Here is a 26,746-nt window from a genome sequence, read left to right as displayed (position 1 = left end):
TCAGGCGTCTGTTATATGTGCTGGGACCGAAGGCTCAAATAAACCCAGCATGAAAGCAAAACCTGCAGAGCTGATACCGTAATGTCTTTGACTACTCAACAATAGCATGACAGACAGCAAATGAGATAACTGCAAAAACATTTCACACCCTCCCCTCAAAAGAAAGAAAGAAAAAAAAAAGATAGTGTCCTGGTGTCTTCAACACATTCAAACCAGCATAATGAATCAGTGAATGAGCTGAAGGAGAAGTCCATCAGCAGCAGAAACACTGGGACGGTTTATATATATATATATATCCGCTCTGTCGCTAAGATGCTTTTAAGGAAACCAGCCCTCGTTAGTGCAACTACGGTTAAGAAGGTTAAGCTAGAACGATGATGCTGATTATGATCGTGATGATGATGAAGATGATGATACACTGTTGCTCGACTGGTGTCTCACTGTGAGTGTGGAGGTGGAGAGGAGGAGAGGAGGAGAGGAGGAGAGAGATGAAGGCATGAGACAGAGAGAAGAGGAGGAGGAGGAAGAGGAGGAGGAGGGAGGAAAGACAGAGAGGGGATAAAGACTTGAGCGTTACAAACCCAAGTTTCTCAAACTGACGACCTGAACCTGTATTTATCAAACAGCCGAAAGTTAATAAAAATAATAAAAGTTAAAATCATAAATCTCTTTATTCCTTTACTCTTGAATACCAATTGATTCACTTCGATGTAAACGCTATTGGTCATGATGTGCATGCATTAGATTTAACCATTTATTAGGATTTACACCCTTTTTCTTCTTTTTTAATGGTATTTATCAATAAGAACCAATCAATTTTTACTCACCAGTTTGGCTCTAAAATCCTACTCAGTGTCCATGTTTTTGCTTTTGTCTTTGTTTTATTTATTTGCTTCTATCTGATTTGATAATTGATTGTAAAGCACCACAAAATATACTGTATGAACAGACTTTGCCTGTGGATAATCAAGTATTAATAATAGGAAGAATAGAATGAAAAAATAAAAATATCACTGAGTGAAATATAAGTTATTTTCAATTACATCGAAGAAACAGCAGTTTTGTTAATCCTCGTCACTGATTGGCTATTTCTGCTCTGAACATTTATGTGATCACTGCTTTAAAACACCCTGCAGCCGTTTTACCTTCAAATCACAGCTTCAAACTCCTCTTTTATTCCCTGTACAGTACGCACCCTGAAAGCCTGTTTCTTACACTATGTGACTCTATAGAAGTACAATCTCCCACAAGAAGCAGGTAACGCCTCCCAGCAGCACATCACACACCACAAACTATACGATTCCTTCATTTAGAAAAAAGGAGATTTGCCCTGTATTCACAGTACAGACATCAGGGCAGTAGCTAAGAGACGCGCTCCTGGCATCTACATTCATTGGGCTCAGATATTTTCAGTCATCAGATCAGTTGCTGGTTTGTGTAAAGATGAGTTTGTGTTTGTTACCTAACACGTTAAAAGACTTTTTCTTCTGTGCATGAGCTGTTAGCTGCTTCCAGTGTCTAACACTAATTAGTCCTGTAATGTGCACATGTAGCTGCAGAAAAAGTGACATAATCTTGTTTTAAAGTTTACTCTCTGTTTTTTTTTAAAAAGGTAATTACAAATTCCTTTTAGTTTTTTTTTTTAAGTTGATAAACATAGGCTCAGGTCTCCAGCTGATGTTCTCAGTTTCTTTTTGGCTCTCCAAAAACAAACCGGACACAGATTTCGCTATGCTTTGTTAATTTGAAGCAATCTAATTTAGTTTATAATTAGGTTGATTCTTATTTTTGCCAATATCAACAAGTGTCTCAATCGTATTAATCCTAAATTACATCTGATATTTCTTTTTTCTTGCTACATCTATAATTGTACTACAGTTTCAATTCGACCCTTTAAACCAAAATGTTGGGGCACATTATAAAGTTTGCACCTCGTATCTAAAGTCTGTAGATAGTCTGGAGGTGGGGGAGTTGAGATATGAGCGAAAGACAGAAATAGACAAGAAAGAGAGAGACGGGAGCGATGCCATGAGGAAGGACGGACAGACATAAAGACAGACAGACAGACGGGGAGGGAGATCAAGATTTTGTCCCAAAAACATGCTCTTAAAGCTACAGCGTGCAAAAGTCTGCCTCTTGGTGACAATATTATCATTACAAACCCATACATGAATGCATTACCCTTCGTTAATATGAAAACAACAACGACAACAACAATAAGAACAACAATAATGAAATCAAATCAGATAATGGTACATGTCGCCTTGATTTGAACCACCTCCTTAAACATTAAGGAACTGAGCTGTAGGAAGATCCACCAATAGGCTGCTGGACAGACATGAGCTCCTCCCTCTTCAGGAAGTAGCAGTCCCAGATAGTCCCAGCCTCGTCCCGTTTTATGTGCTTGTGTACATGTGTGTGTGTTTGTGTGTATCTGTGGTGATGTGGTGCGTATAAGAGAAAGAGAGAGAGAGCGGAAGCAGGCTGATAATAGAAAATCAGAGAAGTAGGAAGTATTGAAAGAGTGATGTGTGTATTTGTGTGTCTGCGTGTGTGTGTTGTGTGATCTTGTATGTGTGTGTGTTTGTTTATTCAGAGTCGCTCCTTGGTTGGTATCCAGATGTACGGACCAGACTGCTCCTCTATGATCTGCTTCACCTGCGAGTACACCTCCTCTAGAGACGAGCCCTGGACGATACCTGCACAGAGACAGAGACAGAACCATTATTGCTATAATATAATATTGTTGTTGTTTTTTGTTTATCTTTATTATTATTATTATCATCATCATCTAATATGAACTATGTCTATATATATTTTTTTTGTGCATAATGTGTGTTATCTGTGTATAACCCAATGTATAACCCAGTGTATAAGAGAGAGAGAGAGAGAGACAGCACTTCATCAGTGCGTGCGCACACACACACACACACACACACACACACACACACACACACACACGCATAGGGTATATAAATGTATATATACTTTTTATTTGTATTTTATTTGTATATATTTGATTCTGTGAGTTGTATTTGTTTCATTGATTCTTGATGCTTTGGCAACATAGTTCTCGTAACATTCAGGCCAATAAAGCATATTTGAATTGAATTGAATTGACAGAGAGAGAGATAAAACTATAAATAAATTATTACACGGTCCCTTCACTCCCACTCCACAACATGGGTCCTATAATAATCCACGAAAAAACAAACTACAATGAAAATGAAAAGTGACCTTTAAAGGTCGTCATCAGTTTTTATGTGCTTTACGTACACTGTGCGGCTTCTATGTGGGGAAATGCAGAGTCAGGATTGTTCCCAACAGGAGTTAACCCTGCGGTGGCTGCAACAGTATGTGGCGCTGGTTTTCCAACAACGTGCAATAACTTACCAGTGAAGTACTCTGTGAACTCCTGCTCCAGTTTGACCGCTCTGTCGTAAGTCTTCCTCGCCTGCTCCTCGGTGAAGCGCTTGTTCATCTCTCTGCAGACACACACGAGAGTCGGACATGAGAAGTGACAGTGTAACAGACAGTACAAAGGTACACAACGTGATTCTTCCACGGTTACGAGCTGAGCTCCCAGAGACCTCGGGCTGACCTTCAGCAGCGCTCACATGGTGCGATGGTATTTGTAACAGTGGAGCTGCACCAACACAGAGTGGTGAGCGAATACAGAGCAAACAGAGCTGTGTTAACAAATATTCTATAAATAAAACAAACACATGGTATAACTGCAGGATTTACAGCTGAACTACTCTGCTATTTTTTGCCTGCACCCACCTTCACATCTGGCACAAACATACACGTAATTATTTTTTTTTTTAAATCTACATTTATAAATATTAAAAAAGAAAAAAGATAAACCCCAGTGAAAGATTTCCTCTTTGTATTGTTTTAATGAGTGTTTTCCATGTTTTTGTCTATCTTGTAAATGCTATCGATCCATCTATCCATCTATCTATCTATCCATCTATCTATCTATCTATCTATCTATCTATCTATCTATCTATCTATCTATCTATCTATCTATCTATCTATCTATCTATCTATCTATCTATCTATCTATCTATCTATCTATCTATCTATCTATCTATCTATCTATCTAGCCCCCTCGTATGAGCTTTATGTAAGTAGCTTCCTTGGGGTGACTTCTTTTTTACACATCCAGCCACTGTAGTAATGTCAATATGTTTTTTTTAGCATGAGATTTCTTATGATGATGATGATGTGTGTGTGTTTGTGTGTGAAAATCAATAAAATCAATCAATCAATGTTATCATTGTCACTCACAGGATGTTGTCGACGTTGCGTGGGCTAATGAAGACAGCGATGGGATGGAGGCCGGCCATCTGGAGACGCTTTATCGCATTCCCTGATACATCCAGTATACAATGTTTACCCTGGTAGAGAGACATAGAGCCAGACAGAGAATTAGACGACTGTGTATTCTGTCCTCCATCGACCCCTTCATCCCGTTTCCTCTGTCCTCTCTCCTCGTATTCTCTCTCTCTCTCTCAGTCTCTCACCTTGTCAGCGACCTCTTTGACAGACTGTATGCTGGTTCCATACAGGTGGTTGTTGTACTGTCCGGCCTCGATGAATTTATGCTCCTGGATCTCTTGCTCCATGAGCTCTCTGGAGGACATGAAGTGGTAATCTCTGCCGTCCACCTCATAGTCTCGCCGCGGCCGCGTTGTGTCTGAGGATCAGAGGTTTCACACAGACCAGAGTATAAATATTGATTATATGAGCTCACCTCTGTCAGTGTTTATATGGCACTTTATTGTCACCTTATTGCATTACTAATTTTGAATTTTGTGATGTGTTTCTTTAAGTGTTAGGCTGTGTGCACATGTATAAACTAAATATATAGAAAACAGTCATGAAAATAATAAAAAAGATACATGTAACTTTATCTCAGACTTCATATTCACTATTACTTACGAATAAGAGCATATAAGTGTATATATAGATAATGTAAAGATGGGATGTTCAAGCTCCATGTTCACTGCCAAAAAAGACATTTCTCAGGTTTTTGAATTTGAAATAAAATAGTATCTATAGCCTGGATTTATTCATTTCAATCCTTGATTTGACCTTCAACTTTTACTTGACATTTCTTCTTGAGCCACATTTTACAGTTTTCATTTTAAACCTGTCTGTCAAACGACGTCATCTCATCAAAGTGGGAATCGTAACAGTTAATAAAACCGTAGCAGGTATCTCTGTCTGTTATATTTTCTGCACATTTCTGTTATAAGTTAAAACTGAAAGAAGCTAAACATCAACTTTAAGTGAGGTCATAAAAATGTGCTGAGATGTATGAAACAAAACGCTCACATCACCGCAGGCTGAAGTGTCAGCAGCGCTCATTCCAGCATCATAAACAGCATTTTATAGATTTCATAATGTCACAGAGAAGGTCACATGTGCCTCAAATGCAAAGTGTCAGTGTGTCTTAGAGGTCAGCGTTTCAATTTATCACACGGTTCAGGAACTCACGTGGGACGCAGGAGCCAAACTTATCAGGGAACTCAGAGATGAGGTCATCGTTGATCCGATCTTTCATTGGCCCGAGCACAATGACTGGCCGCGTGTAATTAACTACGTAAATGAGAGAGAAAACCAAAGTGATATAAACATGCTGCAACTCTAACTGCCCACTTTTCTATGTAAGTAGCTTTAAAGGGATAATTCAACATTTTGGCAAATTGGCCCATTGCCATAATCCCTATAGTTTTAGCAGTAGGTTCGTTACCTTTATTTGTCGGTGCAAGCTAACCACCATGGGATTTATTGGTTTCCCTCATCAAACTCATCAAATACACAATCCAACAACCCAAAAACGCTCTCGTGGACAAGTTGTGACCTGCACATTCACCACGCTATGAGATAATAACAGAACGTTACCAGACAGAGTCGTTTTAGAGGTAAATGCAGAGACTGCTTGCTGAAAAACTGTCCCTGACAGGAACATGCATCAGCGGTTTTGCATGAATTTACCTCAAAAACAACTCCATCTCGTAACGTTCCATTATTATCTCATAGCGTGGTAAATGTGCAGGTCACAACTTGTCCACCAGAGCGTTTTGGAGTTGTTGGATTGTGTATTTGATGAGTTTGATGAGGGAAACCAAGAAATCCCATTAGCCTCCATAGCGTAGCTCTAAGCAGCTCGCGGCTCTGCTCCGCCGTTCTAAAAATAGCTTGCACTGACAATTAAAGGTAACGAACCTACTGCTATGACTATAGCAATTATGGCAATGGGCAAATTTGCCAAAATGTTGAACTATCCCTTTAAAGCTATGCTAATTATATTGAAACATTGATGACAACATAAAGGTGTTCAATTAAAGCTTAATATATTAGAGTCACTGACCTTCCTGCTGCATAACAGGCTGGTAGGTGAGGAGGGTCTCCTCCTGGCCAGCTGATTGGACAAACAGAGAGGATGGACACATTTAGAGTCACAGTGGATGAGACAACTGACATCAAAACACACCTCCACCCTTTTTTACTTTTGACTTCTTCACCAGCTCTGGAGAAGCAGAGAAAGCTAGCTTGCACACACACCAACACACACACACACACACTCACACCAACACTCACATGCACATGAAAACACAAGAATCAACACAAGTCAACACACAAATACACATGTGCATGTGTGTATGACACTCCCACAAGGACACACAGAGAAACACACACACCAAATCAAAGTAAAAAAACAAAATAAAGAAGTGTAGAAAGTGAGAGAGAGAGACAGAGAGAGGAAAAGAAAGAAAGACAGGAGGGTCTAGACTTACAGGAACTACTCTCACTATCGCTGGTGCCAGAGGTTACCAGCTCTGGAAGGACAAGACAGGTCAGAGTCAGCAACACACACACATACAAACACACATATACAGACAAACAGACAAATAAACACACATCCATTCTTTCTCACACACACACACATTAAAATGTATAAAACACAAACACGCACACACACGCTGTCAGCAGCACAGTATCATTTCATCCATTTATACATTATACATTGTATGTACAGTATTGTGCGATCCAACCCACGACCTGTGAGACATGACTGAAAGTATGTGGACACCTGAACATGACCCTCAGTAAGAAAACACATTTAAGTGCCTCCTGGATTACTACAACATCCCATAATAAACAACAATACAAGCCTCCTACTGTACATGCCCACTTCAGTCCACCCTGCACCTGCAGAGTGTGATGCAGGATTTTACAACAAGTCTCAAGTCCAAGCTGTGTTAAACTGACTCACAGTACGTGCTTCTTCCTAACGGCGTCAAATCAATCGCTAAAAACCGTCGTTAAATGCGTCACAATCTGAACTTTCCACTGCATCAACAGAGAAGAAGTCTGAATCTCACTTAATGTGTCAATAAGTGGATAAGGTACTTTATTTTGATAATATGCTATGTTACACTCAGATATAAATAGGTGTTTACAAATAAAAAAAACTATAATGAACATTTAAAATAGAAAAGACAAGTGTGTTTAAAGAGTGAATTAGCTCTATCATATGATGCCACAATCCTGCTGTAACACTGTTGTTGGGCTGCCCTGAGGTAAGATTGTGGATTTTAAGATGTGGTGTCGCTGTTTTTAGTTAAAGGAAAGTCTCATGATTTTACCAATCCTGCAATAAAGCAACACTGAAGCGCCCACTGAGACAGATTTTGTTTGCTCTCATCGTTCTCCTTATTCACAAAGGCCACAAAGACCCCCTCCCTCCCTTCCTCCCTCCCCTCTTTGTTCTGTGCTAACACACATTCATCAGTTTATGAGGCAACACAGACGTAACTCTGAGGGGGAATTACCGCTACTAAAAACACTATAAATGTGAAATATAGTCATTTGATTTTTTTTCAAACTCAAAGCCTCAGATGCAGTTAAGTTTGTAATTTTTGACTTTCACCTCCAGCTTCTTGTTAAAAATGGAAACACTTTTGGTTTCTGCCTGATTTACAGCTACAGGTGGACTACTCTGGACAGTGACAGTGTCTATTTATACCTAGCACTATATGTGAACTTCCAACTCTCACTTCTTTTACCAAAGCTCTTAAGTCATGGCTATTACAAAATCAGACCTGTGATCATGAAGTCTAGAAGTGTATGTTCGCCTGATTGGTTGATTGTATGGGGCACCACTCTGTATTCTTTTTTTCTTTTTTCCTTCCTTTTCTGTATTGTGTATACATATACATATGTATCTCAATTTCATACAATGGTGTGTACATAATACATTTATTTATACAAACTTTGTGCAATATTGGACACACATCTGCATGTGCAATCATGTGCTATAGTGCAATTTAAGTCGATCCTGCACTTTATTGGGGCATCGTGCAATCAAATTAAATTCAATCTTGCACTTATGCACTCGTCACTTTAGCACATAGCACTTTAACTAGCACTGTAGCACCTTATAACTTCTCAGTAATCTTTTGGTCCCCTTACCCACTCTTTTAACCGTCTTTGGTCAGTTAACTGGTGGTTTATGTACAGTATGTCGTTCATATATGTTCCGTGTAAAATGTCAAGGTGTTTTATTGCCCTAGTCCTGCCTCTTGTACTTTTTACCATCATTGTTTTTTATGTCTAACATCAACCTGCCAATGGGACTGGGGGTGGAAATTAGCCACTTGGCTATAATCCCACATATTTATATGTCAATGTCCATTAACATGTACTTTTCCCATTTTAAAAAAAATCAAAAAAAATCTGAAAATCTGAAATCTATTTCTCCCCTCCCCCATCATGTTCCCCTCTCTCCCTCCATCCAGGACCAGGACTGAGGTTATAGGATGAACTTGAAGGATGGATGGATGTGAAGAGAGGGGATAAGGGAGGTGAAGTGGATGCTGCACAGTGGAGCTGGAGGCATAGATGATGACCAGCAGGTGTCACTAATGGAGAGAAGACCTACCTTTATCTTCCTGGTCCTGCAGAGAGAGAGAGAGAGGGAGGGAGGGAAGGGGAGAGAGAGAAAGACAGAGGACATCAATCATTATACTCAAGAGGATCATATCTGTCATCAGCAGAATCCCTGTATGAAAACTCATGAGTTCTCTGTTCCTCTCTCACACACACACACACACACACACACGGTGACATGTGATCATTTTTAATTATCAGCTCTTCACCACACACAGTGGCTGATTCACACGGCGCGAGGGAAACACAGAGGGAGCCGACGACACTGTGATATCAATAGCCGGTGTGTCAGCGCTCGGCGTCACACGGTGTGAAGTGCGACAGCTGTAAAGTCACGTCATCGTCCGTGAACTCGTAGAGAGAAGAACTTAGATCACAAACACCATTTTTTTTTTTTTTTTTTAAAAGAAAATCTAATTTGTAACTCACACTGTTCCTGGAAACAAGTGGAGCAGCTGTGACTGGCAAAAGCAGATTTTTAGTCAGGAGTTTCTTTGTTTCTTTGTTTTATGCAAACAAATGCTTCTGGGCGTTTGCTGAACCGATCGACTGCAGGGTTTAATCTGAGGGCGTCTCTGTTGAAGCTGCACCTCCTGTGCTTAGAATACGTTTTCAGCTGTTTTCACCTCTCTGCTCTTAATTAAACATTTAGCTGCTTTTAGACCTGTGCTGCTGCTCTGTCCTGCTATTTTCCTTTTTAGGTTGACGTTTTATTTTTGGTGTTTTAGTTTTAATGGTTTTTATAAAGCACTTTCAATTACCATGGGCTCATAATAAAGTTTAGTCATTTCTATATTTTCATGTCTTCAAACTATTTCTTTTCCTCCATGATCACTGGAGGTCAATTAAGTTGTGCCAAACATCCCCACTCTGCAATTACCCTATGTATGAAATATTCAATACATATGAAATATGCAAGAATGCAAATATCTTGTTTTTGGCATAACCAAACAAACATAATGTCACTTTTGCTATCACCTCTTTTAAATATTGGATTAAAGATGAATTTTTGATGAATAATAATAATCTTTTAATTAGTTGTTGTAAGACGATTTAACTATGAGGAATAACACAGTGAATCATAGCTAAGTTTGTCTTTCCTCTGCGAATAGCACAACTAACATCAAACCTCCTGCAGCTGTTTTCACATCATCTCAACACATCCTCATTGAATTTTCATCTGAGAACTGAACGGCACTGAAACGTTGTTGTAATAGGATTCAGATAGAGTTCATGTTTATCTCATTTAAAGTGGTCTGACAGTTTGATTTGAGGTAAAACCTTGTTTGCCCTGAGGGACGGTTTATATGTGGAGACTATATATTTATTTCATTTCCTGTTTTATATTGAAGTAGACTTCATTATGTATCTCCTAATCCCCTCTTTCTATTTTGTGTTATTTCTTACTTCTATTCTTAACAACATGATTTTCTTTATAAAACACCTTTTTTTCCCCCATCAACACCATTCGTTTGTTGTCAGTTATTGCCGGAGAGCAACACACAGTGCAGCACTTTTATAAGTCTGCTACATTTACCTTAAAAAGATGTAATGTGAAAATCCAAAGTCCCATTAACACAAATAGTTCCTTTTCTTCTCAGCAAAAACCTTTAATCCTAATGTTATGGCTGAACAACTTAAGTTGTTATTGTCTTGTTATTTCTTGTGACTTGGCTGCTCAGCATGGACTCATAGAAACAGAACCAGTTGATGAAGTTGGTGTTTTTTTCTAAACTCCCAGCAGATTGCTAGGACTTATTCTGCTCATCCTGGATTTTATGTTCCTCTAGCTTGAATAGAAAAATCATACGGACGTTGGAACAAACTGCTGCTTTGTTATGTAAAACAGAATAAGAAGTAGACAGCAGTGTCTGTGTAATTAACCCCGAACTATTAGCGCCTTCAAAGGTTTATATGACAAGTTGCTACTCACCGATCTGTCCTGAGACCTCGTCACTCTGACAATCTTTAACCTCGACCTCTCCTTCTTCTCTGCCCTGTAGGAAGGAAGGAAAAAAACCCATAAAGTAAAATATATGAAAAACATCATATAATGTTCATGTAATATTCAGACATTACATCATCTTTCAGTGGTTTACTCTTTGGCAAATTGGCCCATTGCCATAATCCCTATAGTCTTAACAGTAGGTTCGTTACCTTTAATTGTCAGTGCAAGCTATTTTTAGAACGGTGGAGCAGAGCCGCAAGCTGCTCAGAGCTACGCTACGGAGGCTAATGGGATTTCTTGGTTTCCCTCATCAAACTCATCAAATACACAATCCAACAACTCCAAAACGCTCTGGTGGACAAGTTGTGACCTGCACATTCACCACGTTATGAGACAATAACGGAACGTTACGAGACAGAGTTGTTTTCGAGGCAAATGCAGAGACTGCTTGCCGGAAAACTGTCCCTGACGGGAACATGCATCAGCGGTTTTGCATGAATTTACCTTGAAAACCAAGAAATCCCATGAGCCTCCGTAGCGTAGCTCTGAGCATCTTGCGGCTCTGCTCCGCCATTCTAAAAATAGCTTACACCGACAATTAAAGGTAACAAACCTACACCTAAGACTATAGGCATTATGGCAATGGTTCCAATTTGCCAAAATGTTGAACTATCTCTTTAAGCCTGTAACAGTTATAATTGTCCAGACTGAAATAACAGTGAGTTTGAACTCTGTTTGTGGAGATTTTTTTCCTCTGAAAGATCAAAACTGTAAACACAGAATCATTATGCTGCATTTTAAAACATTTGGCTCAATGAAACTGTGGAGCTCGTTTCACCTCACACCCCAAAAATCAGATCATTTCTCAGCTAAAAATACACATACAAAAGTCAAAATATGACACAATATCTCTCTTTTCAGAAATTCATTTTGTAGCCCAGGATATCTGAATCACTTTAGGATCTATTTTACCTGACTAATCCAGGTATCATGTGGTTTGACAGTAAAGAGGAGATGGGATGATGACATCCACTGTTCTGAATGAGCTGTGATGAATTAATAAATGCAAAGGGACAGGAGACGGCGACGAGAGCAAACTACGTCAGCCACGGCAGAGAGGAGACACTCTCTCTCGATGGAGTCTGCTTGCTGCTGCTTTGGAGACATTTTCTGTCCCCGAGGTTTAAATTTAGATTTGTCACTTCCTGTGCAGGACCATTTCCTGCTGCTGATCATGTTCACCGCCTGAATTTCAAATAAGGTGAATCTCCAGTGTCTCAGTGAGGGGACTTGTTTCTTTCTCCAAGTCTGGCTTCATAATTGAGGTCAGATGTGTTTTTGTACAACTGCCTCACGATAATGCAGCTTTAAGGTTCCTAATGTGCGTCAACAGCCAAACAACTGTCACTGAAAACAAACCAGCAGTGTTGTGGAGCACGGCAGAAACAACTGTAATAACTAAAGGAGAAAAAGAAAATGGGGGGATTCAGTTTTAATCTCTGATGACAGCTCAGCTCTGAAAGGCTTTACAACCAAACACAAACAATACCATCACTACAGCCTGTTTACACTGCATCAGCAAATAAGTTGTCTCCACTTCTTTAGTTAGTTTAGTCCTGATCTCCATTCTCTCCTCTTACAAAGAACATGATTAAAATGTAATTTTAAACTAACAATTTTTTGTTCATTTTTACTCGAGAAGAAGATGAGGAGGAGGAAGAGAGAAGAGGAGGGGTTACAGATGAAATATATAGAAGAAGAAGGAGAGGAAGATGGGTGGGAAAGAGGAAGGTAGGATAAAAAGGAGTGGAAGAGAGGAGGAGAGGTGGATGGAGAAGAGGGAAGATGGGTGGTTAGGAAGAGTAGAGGATGGGGAGTGGGAGGAGAGGAGGTGATGTAAAGAGGAGGAAGAAGGGAGAAGAGGGAGGACGGAAGGAAAAGAAGGAGGAAGAGAGCAGGTGGAGGAGTGGAGGAGAAAAGGAGGGGTAATTTCCAAGCAAACGCTTTGTGGTTATTTTTTACTCAAGATGAAGAATTAAATGAGGAGAAACTGAAGAAGAGGAGACAGAAAGAGAAGTGGAGGAGCAGATTAGAGTCAAAGAAAGGGAACATGGAGGCACGAAGGGCAATAAGGAAAGTTGGATGAGAGGAGAGAAAGAAGGTAAAGAGTGGATGGATATCAGATTCACTACAGTTGAATAAAGTGCATGCTGTTTAATCTGGAGATTGCATCCTCCTGTGTCCTTTAATACTCCACATCTTCGTCTCCCTCGGCCTACACAGTAACATCATCCTGCTCTTTTACTGGAACACATTTATTCTATTACCCTAATGCACCTTACACCTCTGACACCCCGGCCTCTACGCTAACACCTCCGTCTATTAATACCCCACTGTCTATAACCCGTCGCATCCATCACTCCTTCACTCACTCCCACTCTCTCACCCCCCTTGCTGCCTCTAATCCCTCCTTCCTTTCACTAGCCATGTTTCCATCCAAAGTGATTCGAATTACTGGGAAATGCGCATTAAAAGAAATTCGAATCATGTGTGTTTCCATCTACGGACTTTGCATCCCCCCCCCTCCCGGCCGGACGGTCTGATTTGAACACATTAGTGCGATTTAGCGCATAGGTTTATTACCGTAATAACGTGACCCGTGTGTGTGTGTGTGTGTGTGTGTGTGTGTGTGTGTGTGGGAGAGAGAGAGAGAGAGAGAGAGAGAGAGAGTTGCGCCGCCCCAGACTTTATTAATGATAAACGCTGGATTCGCTGGTTGATAAGTTTGGTTTTTACTGAGGAGGAACTATGAAGAACTGTGCAGTCATCACATATGAAGGTGTGTGGGGGCTTTTATTTTGCCGTGGCGATGCGCCACAATTAATTAATTGTTGTGTGACAGCGGAAACCCTGATGTTGTCTTGTGAGTGAACTGCAAACACGGGAGTAGACGGGGTGAAAGTGCGCTACGTCACACTTGATTCGCATACAGCTGTTTCCTTCCCATTCGAATCAACCAAAACCCGGCCATAGCGAGCGTATTTCATTTTGTGCGAATCAGAGGATTTTAATGCGAATCACGGCGTTTCCATCATCATTTTCCAATGCGATACATCTCGATGCGCATCTAAACAGCTGATGGAAACGCACCTACTTTCGCTTATTCGTCGTCACGTTAACGCCCTCACGTTCCCCTCCTTCCTTCCATCAACATCTGTCTGTCACCTCCTCCACTACGGAGCGAGAGAAGGAGGTGAGAGGAAGAAGCTTCTCTCTCTCTCTCTCTCTTAGTGCCGCATGTTTACAATCAGCAGATTCCACATGATGAGGATGAGGATGATGACGAACCATCGACGTGAACTGAGACTAATTTGAAACTGGTGTGCTGAAATCGTTTATGCTTATGTAAATGTTGCAGTGACATCACAGGGCAGATCAGAGGAGGATTTTAGGAATAAAAAGCACACAAGAGTTGTTCATGTGAACATAGAGATAGAGGATCTGGCATCAGGCTCTGACCTTGTTGCCCCTGCACTGCGCTCAGGACAGCTCGGAGCAGGTAACAACAATACTCACATTCCCCCCCTGGGAAAAAAACACTCTCGACACTGTACAGGTGGACAACAGGGAGGGGGAGGGGCTAACTGATTATGAAACACTATATGCAGAACAGAAGCAGCATGGAAATGAGAATCAATAAAAAATCTCCCCCCTCCCCTCCCGCCGTCATAAAACCCTGAAGTGAACTCTGACCTCCTGCGGCTGGGGATGACCCCGACTTCGGGGCAGTTTGGGGGCGGGGGGCTGAGGTGGCGGGCGGGCCACCACTCCTCTTCGCCGGCGCTGCTCACGTGGAGGATGTCGCCAAAGTGAAACGGCAGGGCCTGATTGGGCATGCTCAGGTCTGACGCACTTCCATCGTAGTCGAACAGCGCTCTGCAGAGAGAGGGACATGAGAGACACACGTCGTCTGGGTTACAGCAACAAACACAACTGCAGTCTGCTACAGGAGAATAACTGCAGCGCTGCCTTATAATACCTATTATTTTGTATTGTTGTAAATATGGAACCACATTTTTTTACCTAATTTGTCTCCAGAATATTTTATAAACTTTCAAGATTTCTCACAACTAAAGATAAATTGATGAACACTTCAAAATAAAATAAAGCCACAGAATGAGACAAAGAGACAAACAATAGAGTCTGTTGTAGTAAAGAACTGAGGGATGCTCTCCTGGATTATTACTGTTAATTTATGACCTTGTCACTGTGTGTGTGTGTGTGTGTGTGTGTGTGTGTGTGTGCGTGTGTGTGTGTGTGCATGAATGCAATTGCACACATCTGTCTGTGCGCCTGTTTGTGTGCATTAATGTGTAGCAGTTGTGTCTGTGTGTGTGGTGTGTGAATGGTGATCTGTCTCTGTGGCCACAGAGCTCCAAACCCGTCCAGAGGGAAAAGACCTGGAAAAGTAGGCCAGCAGTGTGTGTGTGTGTGTGTGTGTGTTGTGCGCATGTATGTGTGTGTGTATGCATGTGTGCAAAGGAACTAGAGCTGAAATAACAGGCATCCCCTAAAGTCCCCACTGCCTTCATCAATAAAACAGAACAGAGACAGAGAAGGAAAAGAAACCAAGAGAGAAAATCAGACAGAGGTAGACACACACACACCGCAAAAAAAACACCTAAAAAAAACCTACAAAGTATGTTTTATTGATGTGAGATTACAGAAGATAAAAAAGCACATTATATTTTTATCTGGTGGTGAAATGTGTCGGGCTCCATTAGGACGAAGTGGACACGAGGTTCACAGGAGACGACGTCATGACCCGAGGGTCGACACTTCAACACTGTGACGCTGTGTGAACAACAGCTGCAGTGGAACAGACTGTGATCAACAGAGCTGATGAACCTCTGGGCCGATGCATCAGCAGGTAGAAACAGGAAAATAAAAAATGGAGTTTATGGAAATGTTTATTCTAAAAACTCTTTCTTTGCCAAGTTTGGTTTAGTTTACACTCACTAATAAATGCAATGCAACTTATCTTACACTGATTATGAAGTTTTAGCTATTTCATCCACTGATCAACTGCCTTTGTTATCTTTTAAATAGTTTCTTTACTATTTAAACCATTGATCCATAACCTTATCTATAATTGCTTGTACAAAAAGTGATATACAAATAAAGTCTGATTGTTTATGAGTTTATTATTACACATCAAACTCACTGACAAAACAAATCCATCTAAACATTTTTTTCCTCTCAGAGGTGTAAAGGTGTTGAGTGAGTATGATCTCCACTCAACAGGTGAACCAGGTCTGCACAGCTTAGTGAGACATTAGGAGCAGCTTATGTTTCATCATCAGAAATGAAAATGTTCAAATGTAGTAAAAAGGTATCAGAGGGAGAAATGACGCGTGAAAGGTTACAGGATACACTGTAAACATGAAGAGCAGTGTTGTGTTTACATTAGTGGATCCACAGACACACACACACACACACACACACACACACACACACACACACAGTAAAGGGCAGCTGTCAGGTGTGAGTGTATAAATAACCTTTCCTTTCTTCATAATGTCACTGCTCCACACAGTCACTGCTTAGAGGAGAAAACATCAAAATTCACACATGAGCTAAATGACTTGAACGATTCTGCAGCCAGCAGGTTACACTGATGGATGTGGTGTGTGTTTGTGCGTATGTGTGTGTGTGTGTGTGTGTGTGTGTGTGTGTGTGTGGCGTTATCGAGGCCACAGCTACAGTACAGTGTGTACGTGAAAGTCCAAATCAATCACCTGTTCTCAGTATCACACACTTTAAATCAGTTTGAGCCTCTCGAGATCTAATTATGTGAGGTCCGGAGAACACATACATTGTGTGTGTGTGTGTGTGTGTGTGTGTGTATGGATGTGTGTGGGTGTGTAATAACATGTGGACACATACCTGTAGACATGTTAAAGCATAAACACTATATCGGTGCTGAGGTCCCACATCCAACACTCTATTATTACTATATATAAATATGTATATATATAGCCACTGCAGTCATTACTCCACAGAGTTCATGGTTTAAGAAAATATAAAACACAGTAAATACAAATATACATGTTCCCGAAGGACGTTGCAGTGCGCGGGTCATACTGATTGATTATGTGTAGGGTTACTGAGCCTACAGCTATGAAAACGTAGCTCCAAATCAATTACCTGTTCTCTGCATTACAGTGGTTTTAACTCCTGTGTGGGAAACCTTTGAAATCTAATTACTCGCGTCCAGGAACACACATTCATTAATTACCACAGTGTGTGTTTGACACATTTTACATGCTTTTTTTTTAACCTCCAGAGAGAAGTGAGTGATGATGCTCAAACTGTAAATGGTAGATTGTGTTCAACACTAATTTTAATTTCAAAAGATTTATGATACTTTGTTTGTGTAACTTAAAAATCTAGAGTTGTGGTTTTGATACTTGATGCTTTATGCTAACTAATTGCTACCAACATTTGAAGTATCTAATCACTGAAAGTATTTAATAAAAAAGCTGACAAGCATCTTAAAACCATGATATTCAGTTTCAGCATTGAAGCTGATGTTCTGGATATAAAATACTTTTGTTGAAACTGATCTGAACCAGAGACCAGTACAGCACGGACTGGGTTCAATTTTCAGTGCCCATTAAGAAACAACGACTTGATCAGTGCATATAAGTATAAATCAGCATAATATTCATTCACAATCTTTTGACAACGGCATCGTACACCTGACAGCTGCATTATTATGTGCACTGCAATACTAAATCTACCATGGAATCTGGAATATAAGGCTGGAATTTTATCTGGTAACCAGTCTTTGGAGCCGTGTCAGCTGTTCCAGGTGCAGCGAAATATACAATTACAATGTCGAGCTATTGAGCAGAGTGTGTTTAAAATAGAAACATAACAGTGTGAATGTAAAATAAGGAGAGAGGAATCAAGGAGAGAACACACTGTATGTCACCTTGCTTCTGCGACATTTCCTCTGAGGAAAGGTTAGTCTGTATCTTACATATTATACACATGCATATAGTAAAAAAAACCCATGCACACACACACACACACACACACACACACACACACACACACACACACTCCTACTGTACATACATGCATGAACACACACACACACACACACACACAGCAGCCCAGAGCACTAGACACCCCCAATCTGTCACGCACCAACAGCCTCACCCCGACCAATCAGCTGCCTGTCAGACTGGCTTCTTTTAACATTTGCATCCTGATTGGTCGTTTATGGGCAGTAACCAGATACAGGAAATTCTCATATGACAGTGATTCATTATAGGGGTTATGGTGGGGGGTGGGGGGTGGTGAGGGGTTACTACATTATTCTATATAACCTTGAAATGATCCCGGCTTGATTTTTACTCGACTTGGAGCAACGTTATCATTAAGATTCAAGGATGTAAATTGATTATAGTACCGGGAGGTGTCATGATAATTATCTGGGATGTGGAATTTTTCCTTATTAGATCTATGATTATACAGTTGTCAGCTTTTCTCCAAGTTAATGCTTTTAGCTATGTTTGCAGCGATGCTCTAGGAACGACAATGTAGACACATTTACTGTACACTGAAATATCCCAACAGCTATCAAGCAGACATTCATGGTCCCCTGAGGATGAAACCAGCAGCTCCACTTTTTGTGGTTTTGAGAAAACTTTTGGACAAATTACCGTGAAATTCAGCACACACATTGAGAACTGTGATAACTTCGGTGGCTTTTCCTCAGTCCAGCACTTGATTTATAAGCAAATACCTCCTCGGCTAATGATATTGCCTTCAGCCTTCAGCCTCAGCAGAAAATATATTAAACATTACACCTGCTTATCGTCAGCATCTTCACATTGTCATTGCCTGCTGATGTGAAAGCACCACTGTGCCTGAGTGCAGCTTCACCGAGCCAAACAGACTCTTAGTCTTTTTGTCATCTGAATTGAATGAAGTGAACTGAATTAAGCAAAAAGTCATTTTGTCAAACTCACTGGAGGATGATTAAAAGCTGAATGAGCGTGTTGAGCTCTGACAGTCTGAGCAGGAAACTCGATAAGGAGCTGACTCTGATTTAGTTCTGTGAACCGGCTCGTTTGCTGTCAGAGCACGGACTCACCGACAAAACAACCGCTCTTCTTCTTTTCCCTCTGACTTTGATTGCGTTTTGCCGTGAAATATGTATCTAACTGCTCTTTGCATCAAGTCATTCATGAAAAGACTGGGAACTACATCACCAAACAACTGTTAAATGAACCTCAACTTCATTATTAATGCATCATTTCACTCAGATGCATCATTTTGTAAACATCCTCATGCAGATTTCTTCTGATTCAAACAAACATGGACAGTGGACAGACCTCCTTCTCTTCACTTTTGGCCACAAACAGATAAAAAAAATTGGGGGTTAGACTTAATTTATGCTAATAATAATCATGCCTATGGGTGACTACTTAAAAATTTAACAAGGGTGACGGCAAGCAGCTGCAATGTCATCTTTCTTCATATTTTACTACTGAGTCTTTGGTTCACAGTGGTGGTGGGTAAGTCAAGTAGGTCAGTACAGGTTTTTACAGTACGGTGGGTCGATGACATCCCACGTTTACACACACTAATGAATGAAACTGAAATTCAGAATCAAAAGCTGAACTGTATTTGAGTCAGATATGAATATAATCAGCTTTTTCTCAGATAAATCAGGTGAAACCTTGTGACACTTGTTGGACCACAGCTCAATGTGATGGGAGTCATACGACCCAGATGGACACATTTAACCCTGCAATATTTCATACTTATTACATGTCCAAATAAGGTTATTTTTCATGCACCCACATCGCATTAAATCCTACTGAACCTCAGTCACGTTGTGTGTCTGTCCTGCTTAGACACGACTTTAGTCACTCTGACACCGAGACACTGACTGTCTGTTTGTTTCTTTCATTTACTCCCTCAACTGCAGCCTCAGCTTAACATACATGCATACGGTCAGCAGTGCAACCCCCGTTGCCATGGGAACTGCTGTCCGGGGAATAACCAGCAGGATGTTATCAGTCTTTTTTTTTTCTTCTTTTTTTCAGCCATCCCAGAACTATTGCTTTTTAGTACATCACTGTGCCTGATGGAGGAAAAACTCCTTCACTCTCTCACATGGCTGAATGTGACCTCTGGCCTCCTGCTTCCTGTGCTGACTGTGACCTCTGCTCTGTTTAGTGAGTCAGTCCATATGTGTGTGTGTGTGTGTGTGTGTGTGTGTGTGTAGTTCAAGGTGAATGCTCCAGCTGTTGCTGTGGCCTTTTCCTTCCAGGCCACTTGCACACAGCTCAGGTCAGATGTTCCTTTCATGCACACGTACCTGTCAGCTCAACTTTTGAAGCTTTTCCTTTATGTTATCACAGCTGTTGCTTTTCATCTTTTTTTCTTTTTTTTAGACTAGAGTAGATAGCTTTCTTTAGTCTGTATTTCAGTTTCAGATCATGAATAAATTCCCTCTAAGGTGAAGTTCTCTTTTGGTTTTATTGTCTTCTCCTACCTTAATTGTCTTTCCACTGTTTGATGTAGCTCTTGTGTTTTCCACCCATCCTCTATCTATCAAATAAACTGTATAACAACAACATCTGGTTTTATGTTGCTTCATATGTCGACTTTCCTTTTTGGCAGCAAACGTGAACATTTCAGATGAAATATTCAGTTTCTGGATGCAGGCATGAAATAAAAATCTACAGATACAGTTGGGTTTTGAGCTCAGACAGACAGAGACAATGTTTGTGAAATCACTTTGATCTGTAAATGTTTCCCTGTGTCCTTAAAGCCTAACCCACATGGATTCAGCCATCGGTGTTTGTTTCCACATTATTGATCTCCCAGGAGCTCCGATGTGACTGATCTGGAGCCGCCGCTGGGGCGTTTAATCAATATTTCACAAACACTGAGGTTCTTGTGAAGAAAGGATCTTAAATGCTTAAATTCTGGGCTCTGCCGAAGGAAACCGACGACGAGCGAGGGGTGATTCGGAGAGAGCTGATGAGCCGGGAAAGACGAGAACGAGAAGGACACACAGAAAAAAACACACACATAGAAATGGAGACTTGACAGGCGATGGATGTGTTTGTGTGTGTGAGTCTGAGACGATGTGTGATTGTGATTGTGATTTCAGACGTGATAACCTCTCTTTCAGTGTCTCAAACACACACACACACAGGACCTGAGAGTAGACAGCTGAGATAAGACCTTATAATAGTTGTGTCACGCTGAAGGACACTGGACAATCAGTCACCTCTGTCTGCTCTGTGTGTGTGCGCGTTTGTGTGTGCGTTACCTGACGTAAAGTGTGCGTTTCTGTGTGGAGCGGAGCGACGTGGAGCTGGAGCTGACGCTGCTGGTCATCATCTGTTCCCTCAGGTCATGGATCTTCGCCTCGAAACGACTGTACTCTGCAGACACACAAAGACACACACCATTAGACACATAAAAACGGAACTGAAATCAGATTCTCCATAAAAAAATCCTCCCATTTCACCCGTATTAAAATATTTACACAGAATCTAATTCCAGCTACTTTTAAAGCAACTTGTTGCGCCGCATTAGAAGCAGCTGAGTGATTTTATTTTTATGCTTCGATCACCTTTGTTCAGCAGCTCAGAAACAACGTTACGCTGCACGGATCAAAGACGAGAGCAGAGGCATGAACAAACACGGCCTGAAGGACGGAGCAGGTTCATTCACAGTGTCAACCACGTCTTTTTTTTTTTTTTTTTTTTTTACAAATGTCAGTCCAACAACAAGCAAACAAGTTTGTTTTCCATGTTCCAGTGCGGAAGGCGTCGTCGACACACACAAGTCTCAGTGCAGACAGAGTCGCACACACATAAACACACGCAGCTGTCAACAAATTCTCCACAGCCATAATCAAATAGTCTGTTTGATCTGAATATTAACTCCTGTTACATCAGACTCCATCCATGTCAGTAACATCATCACCACACACCTGCTTACACAACCACACACACACACTAAAATAGTCAGCTTTAGACTTCCACACTCACTTAGACATCAGATACTGTTAGAATAAGACACCGATCATACATGCAGAATGTGATATAACCAGTGTGCGAAATACCCATCAATATTCGGGGGGGTCCCTAACTCGCGATTGTTGCGCAATACCGTTATTTTTTTTTCTTTCTTTCTCTTTCAAGTAGGACTATAACATTACAATAAGCCAAGAAAATTAGCCTATAGCCTAAAAAGGAGAGGCAAAGTTGTGCATTACAATGCAGAAAGTAATTGACGATAAATAAAATACAACAATTAAAATGAATGAAAGACACCAAACTCGTGCACTCGAATAACAACCAACTGTATAAATCTGGAGATCGGAGACTGACGTGCAATTATGTGCACGACGAGATCCTCAGCCTGCAACTATGACCGATCATGTAGCCTTATCTAACCATCTATCTAGCAAATACGTTTAAACACAGCATTGAACACATCCACAAATCACATTCGTATAACGGGCCATCATGAAAATTGAAAAAGCACAGACAAATAGCTCACAACAGGTGCCTGGCCAAACAACACCACTGGGGGTTCAGGCCATAGTATGCTGAAGCAGGCTAGCCTCTTACCTTAAAGGTGTACAGAAATGGCCGTTTGTCCCGTTTGTCGCGCCGAGTTGTCACGAGCTGCAACACGAGTTTACCCGAGTGAGGAAAACGAATTTGATTGGTCGTTATCGAGCGGGCGGGATATTCAAAGTTTGGGGCGAGCCCGAGCTCCGTGTGTGTGTGCGTCTCTCAGACGTTTGAATGACGGATTACGGATCCAATATCAGTGGCTGGTGAATCGTGTACAGGCTGACGTATAATCCGTGCGCCTGCGTTATCCAATACGAAAAAAAAAAACTACACTAAAATACACACTTTCATCACAGATTTACTCAAAAATAGAATTTTGCACAAAGTTTGGCCTACATCGTCTGATAGATGAGTTATTACACTAATTTTATGACCCAGAGTGGGCTCAAATTCAATTTTCTTTTCTGTACACCTTTAAGTTATTTTCCTGCCTTAATGTCAAGCCAAGGGTTGCGGTATTTCCATTACCCCACCTGCTTAGGTGTAAAAAAAAAAAAAAAAAAAAGAAAGAAAAAGAAAAGCGGCCAATCACCAGTGCTAGCAGCAGGGGCTGCGGCTACGTCTTCAGAGCACTCGGCCTCAACTTCACTTTCTTCGGCAGAGGGTGGGAGAGGAACGGGATCCTCTGTTCTGATAGCGAGTGGGCTCGACTCCTGCGCTGGGCTGGCGCACATGGCTAATTTGCATAATGCGCAGGTGACATGGTTCAGCTTAATGTTAAACGAATAAATGTTTTGAATTATGAATACTGGACATGGTGATCTTAAACACATTTAATTGACCACAATAAAATTATTGTATTATATTATATTATTTATTTTTTTGACAAGATTGAGACCCCCCTCAGATTTTGCTTTTGAGTCTTTCAGGGGGTCTCAAGGGGTTAATCGGGGGGGTCCGACCCCCCCAAACCCCCCCGTATTTCGCACTATGGATATAACTTAAAATATTCATTTTGTGTTCTATTGTCCTTTCTATGACTATAAGACAAAAATTGTTTAGTAAGGTAGATCCAAATAACCAATTTGTGTGATGCTGAGAAGCTAAAACATCCTTTTCAGTTGAATATATTTGCATTTTCTTTATTTCTTGAAAAGGCTTGGGCAATGAGACAAAGAGCGATATATAGTTGAGTACCGAAAGTAATCTTAAATTGTTTATTTATGTGTCACACCTGTGTGGCAGGTAACACTAACAGGAAGGACTGTCTAGTCTTTTTTTGTATTTGTCATTAAATGTGTCTTGTAATCCCATATGGGATGGGCCACAGTGGTGGCATGACACAAAAATAAAAAAAATCATTAATTAATTAATTCATATATTAAAGCAGAAGTAAGCGATCCGGTTGTTTTGGCTAACTTCTTGTCAGCCGATGGAGTTAGCAGTCCCCGCCCTCGTCCCTACATCACCACATTCACGCGCATCCCTTGGCTGCACACACAGAGAGGACCGCCCCTTTATGCCGTTCTCTCTCCTCATTGGATAAAGGTTGTAGGATACAAGGAAAGTTTTCTCCTCGGCTTACAGCAGAGCAGAGTGACTGACAGACCTGTGTTTCAGACCAAACACTCTATATAAGTGATTGCTGTCGGAAGATATTAAGACTTATATTAACACAAACATTCCGCTTACTTCTGCTTTAATTTATTCAGCTCTTGGTTTCTTGTTGCTTTACAGCGACCTCAGTACTTTGTTTTGTTCCCTTTAATGACCCATTTGTTTTAAAATAACAATTAATCTTCTTGGATTAAAGCTGCTGCTACATTTGAAACCTGAAAACAAAGTCAAAGAGGCTGGCTGCAATGAAACCTGCAGAGAACAATCACCTTCAGACCATAGTCAATGACAGGTCCAAATTCACTGTTGCAGTTTACTTGTGTATAAACTCACTATCTGAGACAGGGTTGAGCACCAAAACACTTATTTCTGTTGGTTTAAGAATGATTGATTTAAAGATAATGTATCATAAATACATCTTACAGTGTTGATTGACTTTCACTGTATTCATTTTTCTGTGGAACCAGGTTATCAACGTCATTCAGTCTTAACTCTGAACCTCCTTCACCTACAGGCCAACAAACACATAAAAGAGCACTACGTCCATCAAAGTCATGCGGATCAGCTGGACATGTTAGGACGTATGTGACTTCTGCTGCCTACATGTCATGCTGTAGGTGGAACATGAGTGAGTGTGCACTCAACACAAGCGTCACATTAAACATGCACACTGATTTCACACAGTGACGTTCAAGCAGCTCAGCAGCGGAGTGACAGCATCAGTGGTGCAGCGTATTTTCTATTGGCTTACATGAGAAGTCAGATTTAACAAGTTAGATATAAGGAAAACAACAATAAACAGGTTGAATTAGTTTCTTTTCAGATTTTCACATAGGCTACACAACTGTCTGTGAATCCATCTTTCTGCTTAAACCTACAAAAACAAACCCCAGTGTTGATTTTGTGCACGCATGCAACACTGAATTTTCCAACAGCGCTTTTAGTTTAATTGCCGGGAAAAACTGTATCCCCCTGTATCAGCTGAATGACAAGCAGTAAATTGTGAGAGAGAGAGAGCAACCGGTTTGAACAATCAATGCAAAGAGCAACGATTTGCTCAAACACTCAGCATGGGAGCCCTGTGCTTTAGTATCCTCCTGCTCCATGCAGCACAGACACTTTAGTTACTGACCCATTTTTATCTAGTGGCCATAAAAATGTCATTGTACCTCTTTAATTATAAATGTACATTATTTATGAAAATGCACAAAGTGGGGGAAAAATATATAAAATACAAATGATATAATGTGCTCTGTGATGCATGGCCATGGCTTTTAGGGACGATAGCTTTTGTCCAGCAGTGGAAAGTAAAAATAACCAGCAGGTTGCTGCATCAAAAGGACAGTAAAATGTAGTGCATGTGTGTCTGTGTGTGTGTTTTTTTTGTTTTTTTTACTCAGAGCGGCTGCATATAACAGCAGATGTGTGTTGTAATAAATCCTCACTGACTCTCCTCTAGTCTTCTTAACACCACACAGTTTCCCAGAAACCTCTGAACTAACACATGGATGACAACGCCGCTGGCAATAAGCCTGAAAAAGCCCCTCTGAAGGATGTCCCTGCGTATGTGTGTGTGTCTGTGTGTGTGTCCCTGAACCATCACTGTGGACTACAGAATCTAATTAACCCTGAGTAATTCAATCATACTCGAGGTACACACGGTCAGACACACACACATACACACACACACAGACAACCTGCAGTATCTCCTGATGGGTCTTCCTCTTATTCCCCCTCTGTGTGTGTTTTCCTCTCCTCGTTTACGTCCAAACAAAAAATCAACCTCTAAATTCTGTCAAGAAGCAGTCGACAACACCCAGATCTCAGCTCCGGTTTCCCCCGAAAGCGTTCATTAATGTAACGCAGCGACACTCAAGGACACAAATATGACTAAACTGCACTAAAGCAGCTCAAAGTCACGCAAGTCTAAAAATCACTGAAACAGTCAGACCGACACAATTTGTTGCACTTTTTTCTCCAGCTGCGTTTTTTTTAAAAACTGCACCCTGATGTTCTGCAAAAAAGCGACTTTGATGGATTTTCATTGCTGGAGGAAAGAGAGATTCACCTCCATGTGTCTGGTATTTACTGCTGCAATTCATTTCATGCTAAAGCAGATGTGCAGACATCACGGTCAAGGTTTGATTCCTGCCAAAATCAGAGCTCCACACTTAACACAGAAGCAAAAGCAAAAAAAAAAAGCCTCACATCAGATGCCCTTCTGCTCAAACTTTCATTTTTCGCTTTAACCTTCAATATTTTCCCTGCTGACCTCAGTCTGGCGTTTTTCAATCTCAGCTCTAATCCTCCACGAATCGATGGATTAACAGTTTTATTTCTGCGCTGTTCCCTGGACACAGGAGTGACCACAATTACCAGACACTGTATAAATGTTCACACATCATCACAACATCTAAATGTCACACATCGCCTCCATTCAGCATTATGGGATTAAGAGCGAGGGAGAGAAAACAAGACATGAATGAAGAGAAAGAGAGAGAAAATAAAATGATCGGAAAGAAGATTAATAACTGTGATAAGAGCTTTCAGCGAAATCACCATACCATCTGATAGAGGGAGATAAAGAATAAAC

General features: G+C 40.8%; 1 protein-coding gene across 4 annotated transcripts in view; it reads right to left on the bottom strand.

The window, feature by feature from the left end:
* Positions 1-1,046: 1,046 nt before the first annotated feature.
* The window catches only part of LOC146989058 (discs large homolog 1-like protein), a 114,665-nt gene continuing 88,965 nt past the window's right edge, over positions 1,047-26,746 (bottom strand). For 3 of the 4 annotated variants that reach the window (XM_085774992.1, XM_085774994.1, XM_085774996.1), the window contains 11 exons: positions 21,276-21,390; positions 14,666-14,848; positions 10,898-10,961; positions 8,957-8,972; positions 6,810-6,851; positions 6,383-6,433; positions 5,506-5,607; positions 4,530-4,702; positions 4,294-4,403; positions 3,394-3,485; positions 1,047-2,699 (listed from right to left, as the gene is read on the bottom strand). In XM_085774992.1, the coding sequence (XP_085631118.1) occupies positions 2,593-2,699; positions 3,394-3,485; positions 4,294-4,403; positions 4,530-4,702; positions 5,506-5,607; positions 6,383-6,433; positions 6,810-6,851; positions 8,957-8,972; positions 10,898-10,961; positions 14,666-14,848; positions 21,276-21,390 (1,055 nt within the window). In that variant the 3' untranslated portion in view covers positions 1,047-2,592. The remainder of the gene's footprint in view (positions 2,700-3,393; positions 3,486-4,293; positions 4,404-4,529; positions 4,703-5,505; positions 5,608-6,382; positions 6,434-6,809; positions 6,852-8,956; positions 8,973-10,897; positions 10,962-14,665; positions 14,849-21,275; positions 21,391-26,746) is intronic. The other variant, XM_085774993.1, reaches the window with a different exon arrangement.

The sequence above is a fragment of the Trachurus japonicus genome, chromosome 4 (assembly GCF_045865225.1).
Source record: "Trachurus japonicus isolate A0001 chromosome 4, Traja_1.0".
Taxonomy (NCBI): Eukaryota; Metazoa; Chordata; class Actinopteri; order Carangiformes; family Carangidae; genus Trachurus; species Trachurus japonicus.
Note: the sequence above shows the minus strand (reverse complement) of the source record. Positions and strands in the feature narration are given on the sequence as shown.